At 44.3% G+C, this 13312-nt stretch overlaps 2 protein-coding genes across 2 annotated transcripts in view; one reads left to right on the top strand and one right to left on the bottom strand.

Annotated features, from left to right (window-relative positions):
* LOC139779989 (uncharacterized) overlaps positions 1–13312 on the bottom strand; it is a 235646-nt gene that overhangs the window by 58710 nt on the left and 163624 nt on the right. The gene's annotated exons all lie outside the window — the stretch shown is intronic.
* LOC139779983 (uncharacterized) lies at positions 194–1340 on the top strand. Its single transcript, XM_071718524.1, has one exon. It carries the CDS (start codon positions 242–244, stop codon positions 1325–1327), a length of 1086 nt encoding a protein of 361 aa, XP_071574625.1. The 5' UTR covers positions 194–241; the 3' UTR covers positions 1328–1340.

Below are 13312 nucleotides of genomic sequence, written 5' to 3'. Positions count from 1 at the left end.
ATGGCGCGATATCGTTTTCATGAACATACGTGTCTCGCAATGATTTCATCGCACACGTGCAAAACTGCAAATTTTGCATTTTTTCGGAAGGCGCAAATGTACGGATACAGAGATGAAATTAGATATGATAAAAACAAACGATGCATCATTAGTAGAATATAGGAGGACGAATCTGGGGGATACGCTCAGCAGTTGAGGACTGGAAGTCGCGAGTACAACAAATTGTGGTAGAAAGAGGAACATGGAGCAAGAGTTGTTGGACCAATCCACCCTTTTAAATTCGAGGGAAGACTTTGCCGCGTGGGAGCAACGATGCGACGAGTTTATCGAATCGTTGGAAGAACAAAGCCGAATTAAACGGCCACGATTATCGATCGGTCTCAAACAGTCGTTGGTCGCCTGTATCGCACGACTCGAAGGTCTGAAAGACTCGGTACGTCAACGTTTTGTGCATGTGGGTGCAGGATACAGTGCGAGTGAGACAAGACTCAGATGGCGCGAGATAGATACGGCTTTTGAAAGTCGTATACTGACCGGTGTGGTAATAAATTCCAAACACATCGACCCTCATCAATTTCTCAAAGATGCGAGAGACATTGTACTCATTCATGTGCGGAACGTCATGCAACGACATGACAATGTAAAAATAAACACAATGTTTGATGGTGAATTTGTTGCGGGTGACAAACGCGCAAATAAAAGTATCGCAACGAGAAACTATGAACTCTTTCGTGAGTCCGATCTGTGTGAGTGGTACAAGCGACACGTCATCGAGCCTACCCTAGCATCGCTGGAGGAATTCCAGGAACGTGATAGCGGATGGGCGTTGTCGCGTATACTTAATTTGACTGTTAACGTAAACAAATATAATCCATTGCACGCGGGGTGTTTTGTGGAAATACCGCAAGAAATTAAATTGAAGAGAGCGGTGATAAACGTGCGATCAATGGACAATGCATGTTTCGCATGGTCAGTGGTGGCTGCTCTGCATCCAGCCCAAAGACATGCAGATCTGGAATCGTCGTATCCTCATTACACGTCGGTGCTAAATCTTACAGACATTAAATTTCCAATGACGTTGGATCAAATTAAACGGTTTGAAAATCACAACGATATATCAATCAACGTCTTCAGCATCGAGAAAAAAAACAAGGAACTTGCGATCTTGCCAATACGGGTTACTGGTCGAAAGATGGACAGACATGTAAATCTGCTGTACGTGCAGGACGACAACGTAGGACATTTTGCATGGATCAAGAATCTGTCCCGCCTCGTGAGCTCGCAACTGAGCACGCACCATGGTCGGAAATACTTTTGCGATCGGTAAGTATACATCCTAATAAATAATAATTTTTACGTAAAAAAATATATTTTAAAAAAAATTCTTTATTTACAGATGCTTGCACTACTTCGGCTCCAGCGAGAAATTGGAAGCCCACACCGTCGACTGTCAGGAGATGAACGACTGCGCGATCAAGTTACCGAGCGATAACGACAAGTGGTTGGCTTTCAAGAATCACGGCAGGAAGGAACGAGTTCCGTTTATCGTATACGCCGACCTTGAATGTACCCTGGAGAAGATGGAAGCGGATCCGGAAACGTCCAGGTACACATATCAACATCATCGCGTGTTTAGCATAGGGTACTACGTGCGCTGCTCATACGACGACTCGCTATCAATGTATCGGTTTCGTCGCGATAAGGATTGCGTCGCGTGGTTCGCCGAGGAGCTAAGACGTTTAGCTCACGACGTAAAGACAATCTTGTCCACTAATATACCCATGGCGAATTTCACGCGAGACGAGTGGGAAAAGTTCAACAGCGCAACGCACTGTCACGTGTGCGAAAAACCGTTCGAGCCAGACGACGTGCGAGTACGCGATCATTGTCATCTGACCGGTCAGTACAGAGGTCCCGCGCACTCAAACTGTAATCTGAACTACAAAGATTCGCATTGCATTCCCATAGTTTTTCATAATTTATCTGGCTACGACGCGCATTTTATTATAACTGAAATAGCAACAGCGTACGAAGGACATGTAGACTTGCTCCCAATCACAAAAGAGAAATACATTTTATTTACAAAAAACGTTAAAAGCACCGAAGATAAAGATAAGAAAACTTGCGTCAAATTGCGATTTATCGATTCGTACAAGTTTCTCACCGCTAGTCTCGACAAATTGGCATCTTATCTAAGCAAGGATAAACTGCGAATATTGCAACGCGAATTTTGTAAAATATCCGCAGAAAATTTTGATATGCTGACACGAAAAGGCGTATTTCCGTATGAGTACATTGACTGCGTCGAGAAGTTGGAGGACTCGTGTTTACCGCCGCGCGACTCGTTTTATAGTTCATTGACAGGTGACACCGTATCCGAGAGCGATTACGCGCACGCCGTCAACGTCTGGCAGCGGTTCTCCATTGGAACGCTCGGTGACTACAGCGATTTATATCTCAAAACCGATGTCTTGCTGTTGGCCGATATCTTTGAAAATTTTCGCGATAGCTGCGTCGCGAGTTATGGACTCGATCCGGCGTATTATTATACTCTACCAGGTTTTACGTGGGATGCTATGTTGAAGCATACACGTATCAATTTCGAATTGCTCGCTGACATTGACATGGTCATGTTTATCGAACGCGGCATACGCGGCGGTTTGAGTCAATGTTCAAACAGATACGCGCTGGCCAACAACAAGTACATGCAGTCGTACGATCCATCGAAACCGTCGTCATATCTGATGTATTTTGACGTAAACAACTTATACGGCTGGGCAATGTGTCAACCATTGCCTTACGCAGATTTTCAATGGGTCGACGACGTAACCGATTTTAATGTTATGGATGTTGCGGTGGATTCCACGATAGGCTACATTCTCGAAGTCGACTTGGAGTATCCGCAACATCTTCACGACGCGCACACTGACCTACCATTCTGTCCGACGCGCGATAAACCACCCGGTAAGCGACAGGACAAGCTCCTCGCAACATTATACGATAAGAAACGTTATGTCATACATTATCGCAACCTGCAGCAGTGCACTCGTCACGGTCTCCGTGTAGCAAAGATTCACCGCATATTGAAATTCGCGCAATCTCCATGGCTTCGCGATTATATAGAACTTAATACGAAATTTAGAACATTGGCCAAGAATGATTTCGAGAAAAATTTATACAAATTGATGAATAATGCTGTGTTTGGCAAAACCATGGAGAATGTGCGCAATCACGTTGACGTGCGACTCGTGACTCATTGGGAGGATAGATACGGCGCGGAGGCATTGATCGCGAAACCAAATTTTCATAGCCGAAGCGTTTTTTCGGAGAATTTAGCAGCAATAGAAATGCGAAAACTCGAGGTGAAGTTCGACAAACCAATCTACGTGGGTATGTGCATCCTCGATATATCCAAGACATGTTTGTACGAATTTCATCACGAGTACATGTTACCGTTGTATCGCGACAAGTGTAAAGTCACGTACACCGATACTGACAGTCTCATTTATCACATCGAGTGCGAAGATGTGTATGACACCATGAAGCGCCACATTATTAGATTTGATACTAGCGATTACGCGGTCGATAATGCGTACGGTATCCCACTCGCCAATAAAAAAGTTCCGGGCTTAATGAAAGACGAAAATAACGGTGCGATAATGACCGAATTCGTCGGGCTTAGAGCAAAGATGTATGCCTTGCGAGTAGACGGTAAGAAAGATACGAAAAAAGCTAAAGGTGTTAAGAGTAACGTCGTAGCCAGGTCGATAACGTTCGACGATTACACGCGGTGTCTGCGCGATGAAATTGAAATAACGCGACAGCAAACCTGCATAAGATCCAAACAGCACGAGGTATACACCGTGTCCGAAACGAAAATAGCTCTAAGCCCGTACGATGATAAACGATACATTATACCCGGTTCTACCGAGACGCTGCCATGGGGGCATTATAAAATATCATTGTAAAATACAATTGTAAATACATTTAGATATGTATGAAAATAAATGACTCATTTGTATGTATAATATGTTTTTATATTGTAATAAATTTTTACAATACATTATTCTTGTGTATCCATGAATTGTGTGAATTATCAAATCCTAACCACTTTACATAAACCTCATCCTCCCTTTTGCGCAAAACTTTTTCAACGAGATACACGTCGGGATTGGCAACGCGATGTAACTCGTATTCGTAGAAGCCGCCGGCGACGGGTTTTCCGCAGGAATCTTCCAACAGGTACGTCACGGGATTAGTTTTCTGCACTTTGATGATTCTAAACACCTCCGTGGTCCAATTTGGCGTGTATCCTTCTCGAAGATTGTCTTAAATTTACTCACGCGTACCGAGTCGCCCACTTTGAATCGCGCGGGAGCCGCGATCTTTACGTGGCTGTACACCGTTGTTAGGAGCTTATCGGCGATCGCGGGGGTAACATCGATGGGTCGCATGCCGATAGTTCGATGCTTTCGCGCGTTGTAATCTGATACGAGACCCGGCAGCGAGCCGATCCATTTGTAATTTCCGTTGAGCGTAAACATTTTCCACATATCGTTCTTGAGCGTGCGATTGAATCGTTCGACGACCGATGCCTTCATTACGGAATAGGTCGAATAGTGATTGATATTATGTTTCTTCAAGAGTTTCTGCACGTTTGCGTTGTAAAATTCTTTGCCCTTGTCAGTCTGCAGATTTTTCGGACATCTTCCGCCGTCTCGAATTATTTTCGCTATCGCCGTAGTAACCTCGGTTCCGCTCTTGGCCTTGAGCGGTACGGCCCATGCGTGCTTGCTCAGCACGTCGATAACGGTGAGTATGTAGTAGTAGCCTCTGTTGAATCGCGTGTATGGACGCATCTCGACCACATCCGCCTGCCACAGGTCATCGTATCCGCGCACTATGACGCGTCTTCGCGAAAAATTTCTTCTCGCAGGAGCGTGTAGTTCTTCCACCAGCCTCCGTTTCTCAGTTGATTGCTTCTTACTAGCCATGACGCTGACGCGCAACTGACGCAGCGACCAGATGTACGTTCTTATCTATTCGCGATGATTCGCAATTACATCTTGAATCATCTTTTGAAGTTCGTTTAGGGTAATTTGCACGTTATTCTGGAATGCGGCCATCTTTCTCTCGATTTCATCCTGCTGATCTTTCAAAATTTGCACGCTCTGCTGCACGTAACGTTTATTGGCTGCATCGCCATCATCTACAGGCGGCGCTATCCGTCGAATCTTGCGCGATTTCGCGTCAAAGTCGGTGGCGACCATGCAAAGAGCGTTATCGCGCACGTAATTTCTGATTAATCCGCTCCATTGATAGTACGGTTCCGCACCGCCTCTTCCGAGCGATATACCAAACTTGTTGATCGGCATTTCGATGTTGATTGAACGACTCGCCGACGCGCGGTTTAATTTATAATAAGTCCAGCCTCGCGAAGTTCCTCGATAATCGACAGGATCTCGTTATCGTGACCGGTGTGACCCGCTAGGCGCGAAGCTTCGAGCAATCGGAGACGATCTACAAGCTCGTTGGGATCGTCCCAATGAACATAGTCGATCTTGTTGTCGTTTAATGTCATGGCACGCGGTATACCTTTTCCAGCTTTTTTACCCGAAATCGACGATGCAATTATATGGTCGATCTTGTTGCCGTTTAATGTCATGGCATGCGGTATACTTTTTCCAGCTTTTTTACCCGAAATAAACGGTGCGATTATTTGTGTGTACTTGTATCCCCTGTTGCCATTTATTCGAGCGTGAGCATCATAATTGCGCTTATGAGCACTCGTCGTCAACAGAATGCTCTTGTATGTTTGCATATCGTCCTCCGTGTAGATATCGTCATTGGGAAATTTCTTAAAGATCAACTCGTAAAGACCGCGTGTGCCAGCGTATCGTATGCCGTCGATAATTATGTTGTCCGCGTTGTTCACGTCAAAACGTTTATTACCGAGCATCATTCCATCGTTGCTTAAATAAACGCCGTATACGGTGTCTATACCGCTTTCTTGATCGCCGCTCAGAACTGCCCCGACGTACTTTTGGCCCAATAGACCAAAGTGATCTCGCAACGTTTCTCGACCTTCAGATGTTTGCAACTGCTGTCGAACGGACGTCACGAGTGAGTCATCCGTGGTTTCGAAAACATTTTCGTTTGCGAGTGATTCGAGCATTGTGGGTTGCACGGAAGGCGCGGAGGTTATCGGTGGTTCATTCAATGGACCTGTCGATCGTTTCGATTTATGCGGTTGTAAAATTTTGGTTATTTCGCTCAAATTAGATGGCACATTTATCGATCGTTTCAACGTAACCGGAGTTGAAGCCATTACAGAGTCGTTAAACGAGGCGTTTGGTCGTTTTCGTTTGAACTTTGGCTCTTCGTCTTCCCACGCCGTTTCATTCTCAATCTTTGACACGTCAGATTCTTTGCCAACGGTGTTTTCGGCAATCTGCCTTAGAGGCTCGATGATGGGCTTAAAGTGTCTCTCCAACGCGATATTTTCCTCCATTTTACCGGTTTTCAAGGCGTGATACTTTTTGCGAATCGAATCGCTCGTTTTCGCAATTTGATTTGCTATCCTCTCGCGCTCTCTAATCTCCTCGCCGCTGTCCATGTCGCGATAACGTTGTTCAATCGGCGCGTCGACAACAACTAACCACGTTTCGGTATCGCAAAGTCGTTAAATCCTTTTCTGTATCGACCATTCGAAATCGCGCTGTCCTTGTCTATCACCACGAATCCATACTTTTGTTGCCAACATGTATGACACAATTTACTGAAATCATCGTATGACATATCTGTGTTTACGTGATCGTTGAATATGTGTTTCAGATTGGTACCATCCTGTTTAAACAGAATCAATAAATTCGCGTTGTCGCGTATAAGATGCTTCGGTATCTTTGCATACGTCTGACAAAGATAGAAGGAGTCAACGTTCGCGTGCCGGCCCATTGCAAAGTATTCTCTTATCGTATCCTGCTTGTCGCATGCCACGTCATCAAAGATAAAAATAAAATTCGGGAGCGCATCGCTCGGTGGAATGACGTCACTGTTATTCGAGAACGTAAAGTAGCCAATTTCTTCTATCGGTGTTAGTATAATCTCCAAATATCGGTATTTCGACTGTTGCAACGATTTCGAGTACACATACACGTTCTCGAAACGTACACCGTGCGGACTTTCCAGCAAGCTTATCAAGACGTTTGTCTTGCCGCAATTCGACGGACCGCAGATGATACCACGTATAGAAATCGGTAGCATGTCTCCATGTTTGCGTACCTCTTTCGTTAACTGTATCCTATCGTCAAAGTTTGTCACTTTGATCGTCCGCGATTGTCGTACGAACCGCATTTTACCTCCCCTCTACAACGAATGAAAAACAGTATCGAGAAATCTGGCCTATTTATAGAGGCGCGTAGAGCTGAGATGCTCAGTCTTTAAAATGTTTTTGCTCGTGTCGGATAACAGCGATATTTACAATTTAACCGCCGAGCAGTTAAAGTATATACCAAAGGTCATTCTACTACGGCAGTTTTATAATCATATAGATTATTTGTGGGATAAGCTTCCCGAACATATCAAGGCAGATTCGGAGGTTCAGCAATACCGTCGCTGTTTAATACATTATAATTTGCCGTGTCAGCAAACGCACATCGACGGTCCGCCGCCGTTGATAAAAAACTGCGGCGAATGTCGCCGAAGATAGGGCGAGGTCTGTTGAATCGCGCGATATACGCGCTTCCGATCGAATTACACATTCCCGGCTATCAATTTTGCGGTCCGGGAACTCATTTAGAAACACGATTGGCAAGAGGTGATCGGGGTATTAATCCATTGGACGCAGCGTGTCGCGAGCACGACATAGCCTACTCGCGTAGCAGCGATCTCGCAGAACGACACGTGGCAGACAATATACTTGCCGCGAAAGCGCGAAAACGTGTCACCGCGAACGATTCGACTCTCGGAGAGAGAGCTGCAGCTACAACCGTCTGGGCGGCCATGAAGGCTAAAACGAAACTCGGTATGGGTTTGAAAACGAAGAAAAAGAAGAAGAACAAGCGAATACTTCCGATAGCGAAACGCGGCGGTATCCTACCGATCCTGCCGTTATTAGGGGTTCTCGGTTCGTTGGTCGGCGGAGCGGCGGGAGTCGCAAAGGCCGTGAACGATAACAAAGCCGCGCGGCGTCAGCTGGAAGAGATGCAACGTCACAATCGCGCCATGGAAGGTCACGGACTTTATCTCGCTCCATACAAACGCGGCCGGGGAGTTTCAAGAAAAAAAAAACGTCGAAGAGACGCTAAAAATTCCCCAGGGCGTAACTACCAACGTACAACTGCAACAATTGGCAAAACGTATGCGCATTCCATATTTTCGAGGTATTTTCATGCGCGACTCGTTACCGATCGGCGGTGTACGTCGAAACGAGAGCGGTATCGTGAATTTGGATAATACTGAGGGACCGGGTACTCACTGGGTGGCGTACGCGAAGAGGGAAGATCGTGCCATATATTTCGACAGTTTTGGCAATTTTCGACCACCGAGAGAATTGGCGCAGTATCTAAAGAACAATGTAATAGAGTACAATCGCACGCCATATCAGCGATACGATCAGAGCAATTGTGGACAACTGTGTCTGCGTTTTCTACAGTCGGCTGACAATCAATTTAAAGACCGGCGTTACGCTGTTTAATCTCAGTATTCATTCAAACATGTCACTGACATTTACGCTCACCGGCAAGAGCAGCATCCTCGCGGTAAGCTACTTTCCCGCCGTGGATTTGAGCGATGGCGATTACGAGCTCGGTCTGACAGATTTTGAAACCTATCACACGATACCGAATGTAAATTCGTCGAACAATAAATTCTACTATGACGACGACAAGGAGATTACCATACCCGAAGGATCGTACGAACTGCGTGATATAGACATGTATCTGAAACGCGCTCTTTTATGGGATCAATCCAATAATGTCTCGATAAACGAAGATGAATCGCACCCATTGATTATTATTCGGGCTAATAACAATACGATGAAGAGCGAGATCAAGTGCGCTTATCGGATAAATTTTGCCAAACCGAACAACACTGGATCGCTGCTGGGATTTTCAGCGAATCGCGTGCTGGAGTCGCGACAATGGCACGAATCGGATGTTCCGATAAATATCATCAACGTAAACATCATTCGCATAGAGTGTAACGTGACCGCGGGTGCGTACAGCAACGACAAGTACGTGCACACGATACACGAGTTTTCACCGAGTGTGCCTCCAGTATATAAGATATCGGAAACGCCGGCACAGATCATTTACCTTCCGATCATCGTACGGAGCATTTCGGACTTGACGCTTCGCGTCGTGGATCAGGACGGCCGATTGATTGATTTTCGTGGAGAGGAGATCACCGTTAGACTGCATGTACGAAGACGACAGCGATAACGTGAGATGCTCGTACTGAACGAAGCTGAGCAGTTGCAACAGACGAGAAACAAAATTAGAGAGACAATCCGATCGCCAAAGAAGAAACTCACGGCGTTGAACGTTGAATTTCTGAAATCATTGGGTTTCGTCGTACGAAATGGCTAATATCTTAAACATTGGAGGTGAACCGATCTTTGACGACAGCGTCGTCAAGATTGAGACACACACGTACAATCCGTACGCCAACACAACGTTTGGACATAACGATGAGATAAGAATACCCATACAACAACAGGATTTATACACGTTGCCGTGCGAGAGCTTTCTCTACGTTGAAGGAAGATTGACGATAAAGAAAAGGAATGACGAGTCTCAGGCAACGCTTGCGAATAATTGTGCAGCGTTCATGTTCGATGAGATTCGATACGAGCTCAACGGTGTGGAGATTGATCGCAACAGAAACGTTGGAATAACCAGTACCATCAAGAACTATGTATCGCTATCGTATAATGATTCTCAACTCATGCGGAATGCTGGATGGGACGTTTCATCGAGCATACCGGAAGGATACTTCAACTTTTGTGTACCGCTCAAGAGGTTGCTGGGCTTATGCGAGGATTACAAACGCGTGGTTGTTAACGCTCGTCACGAATTAATTTTGATACGAGCGCGCAGCGACAACAATTGCATTGTGGGAAATCCGGCGACGGAGCCGGAAATTGAATTGTTTAAAGTACAGTGGCGAATGCCTCACGTCACATTAAACGAGATCAATAAGCTATCCATGCTACGGGCCTTGGAAAGCGGGCGATATCTTAGTGTTAGTTTCCGTTCGTGGGATCTGTACGAGTACCCCATGTTGCAGAGCACGACCAAGCATTCGTGGGCCGTCAAAACGGCGACTCAGCTGGAGAAGCCGCGATACGTTATCTTTGCGCTGCAGACCGGGCGCAAGAATATCATGTCTCAAAATGTTAGCGTATTCGATGACTGTAACTTGACCAACATGAAACTTTATCTAAACTCTGAATTTTATCCGTACGACGACTTGAATCTGGATTTTGGCAAAAATCGATACGCCGTCCTTTTCGATATGTATGCGCGTTTTCGTAAAGCTTATTACGGATACGATTCCAGTGATACGCTTTGCAGCTTGTATACATTCCTGATGGAAGGACCTTTTGTTGTCATCGATTGCTCGCGACAAAACGAATCTGTCAAGAGCGCCACCGTGGATGTGCGAATAGAATTTGACTGCAAAGAGAATGTACCGGCAAATACTACCGCCTATTGTCTCATCTTGCATGATCGCGTAATCGAATACTGTCCATTGTCGAACGTAGTAAGCAAAATCATGTAAATTGCAATATCAGCGGGTATTGCGATATAAGATACACTGATGTACCGCGATAAGATACAGATTGCTCCGTCGTTTCGTCATGATCGTACCAACGTTTGTCGATCTGCAAGGCTTCACCGTCGGGATGAAATTTGTCGTAAAGGAGGTGGCGGTTCTGAGAAACAGGACCGTTTTGGCGCATTACATTTTTACATGTCCCATGCCATGGAGTCTCCTCACGAAATCCGACAAATCATGCGCTTCTTGGTTGATTGCAAATCACCATGGACTACGATGGGAGGATGGAAACGTGCCATACAGCATGGCGAAACATTTAATTACATCGGCCGTGCTTGGAGAGGGCGACGAGACGTCGACTCTTGTATACGTCAAGGGATGCCAGAAACGAGAATGGCTGGTGGATCTACTTGAGAATAAAGCTAGAAAAAATCTAAACATTGAGACTTTGGATGCCGATTACGAAGATATCGAATCTTTAAATAATCTAGATGTTACTAATACTATAAGATGTGAAAAACATGTTAAGAATTGCGCATTACAAAATGTATTAAAAATATGTAACTGGTGGTCGCGACACCAGAAAAAATTATGATTTTTTTTAAATAAACTATATATGTATATATAAAATGTTTTATTTCCTTTTCCCACATAGTTTGTAATATAATATAGATGTTTTAGTTGTTTAAAAGCTATTCAAAAGCTGTTTTAGCTGTTCAAAAACTGTTTTTAAAGCTGTTTTAGTTGTTTTTAGTTGTTTGATAGCTGTTTGATAGTTGTTTTTAGCTGTTTTTAGTTGTTTTTAGTTGTTTCTAAAGATGTTTTTAGTTGTTTGATAGTTGTTTGATAGATGTTTTTTAAAGCTGTTTTAGTTGTTTTTAGTTGTTTTTAGTTGTTTGATAGCTGTTTTTAAAGCTGTTTTAGTTGTTTTTAGTTGTTTGATAGCTGTTTGATAGTTGTTTTTAGTTGTTTCTAAAGATGTTTTTAGTTGTTTGATAGCTGTTTTTAGTTGTTTTTAGCTGTTTCTAAAGATGTTTTTAGTTGTTTGATAGCTGTTTTTAGTTGTTGTTTTATAGCTGTTTTAAAGAAGTTTGATAGCGGTTCAATAGCAGTTATACAGATAAACCATTGAAAGTTAATGGCGCGATATCGTTTTCATGAACATACGTGTCTCGCGGTGACTTCATCGCACACGTGCAAACCTGTACATCGTAGATTTTTCGCAAGGCGCATCCGTACGGATGCTGAGATCATTGTGAAATTAGATATGTTAAACAAACGATGTGACAATAGTGGGATATAGAAGGATGAATTTGAGGGTATGCTCAGTAGTCGTGGACCGAAAGTCGCGAGTACAGCACATGACGCGATATGAGCGACGAGTACATAAAATTGTGCAAACCGGTGCTCAATTCTAAATTCAGGATCGTGAAAATCAGCGAACCGCGCATGAGAAATTGTAGCAGATTGAACTTGTGGAACGTCGACGTAGCGCGATATTTGATCCGTCGCGAATTGGGAATCGCCGATCTTCGATCGAACCGGGAGTTTCTCAACAGCGAATTTGATTGGAAAAGAAACTTCGGATATTTTCCAAAGTTTATATTTTAGCGCGTGAGTGGAACAGAGTGTATATAAAATGGATTTCGAAGAATTGCAGTTTGAAGGAGAAGAAAGAATGGAAGTTGAAGCAAACGATGAAGAAATGGAAGTGCCTGAAGAAATAGAAGTGAATGAAGAGGAAGGAATGGAAGTTGATGATGATGCTATATTGTCAGACGATTCATGTTATGATAGTGAAATGGCTGATGAGGATATTCCGGATGAAATTTTCAGAGTGTTGAATCAAGCTGAAATTAATGCGTTAAATCCTCTGACAAAGATGTGCTGCACATACTGTTATTTCACTCCAGGACAGGTGAAGTTTTGTGCGTCATGCATTGTGAGAATCAGTGGATTATTCTCAATGCTGTACGTTTATCGTAAACATGACACCAGGCCTTATATACTAATGGACGGTCTCTTCTGTTCGTCATGTGGAGACCCATTATATTTAATTTCACCATGTAATCTGTGTCCTATGTGTGTTTTTGTGTAAATTTTAACTGCTTTGAAATAGTATTTTTTTTAACTATTTTAAGTGTATATATTATTGTCTAAAATTAAGAGACTATGGCCTATACTGCTAAGAGACTCTACTGCTAACAATAACTGTAACATATATAGACAATACAAAACGTATTCATCAATATTGTGTCACACAGTGCGGGATGTGACTGACTCACGAGCCGGGGGTTTCTGATTCAAATCCAGCGGTGGTAAGCAAATTTTCTATGTATAATATAAATTTACTTATTTCCACGTACCGGCGCGGCGAAAACGCGGTCGCCCCTCCCCGCGGCGCGGCGAAAACGCGAACGCGGTCGCCCCTCACCCCGCGGCGCGGCGAAAACGCGAACGCGGGTCCCCTCACCCCGCGGACCCCTCTCCCGCGGCGCCCGAAAACGCGAACGCGGGTCCCCTCACCCCGCGG

This window comes from Temnothorax nylanderi, unplaced genomic scaffold (genome assembly GCF_030848795.1).
Source record: "Temnothorax nylanderi isolate EJ_2023f unplaced genomic scaffold, tnyl_v1.0 TNYL_tig0254_pilon, whole genome shotgun sequence".
NCBI classification, from domain to species: domain Eukaryota; kingdom Metazoa; phylum Arthropoda; class Insecta; order Hymenoptera; family Formicidae; genus Temnothorax; species Temnothorax nylanderi.
Note: the sequence above shows the minus strand (reverse complement) of the source record. Positions and strands in the feature narration are given on the sequence as shown.

Coding starts and splice junctions, on each gene's coding strand:
- LOC139779983 (XM_071718524.1), top strand. CDS start 242: ATGGAGCAAGAGTTGTTGGACCAATCCACCCTTTTAAATTCGAGGGAA.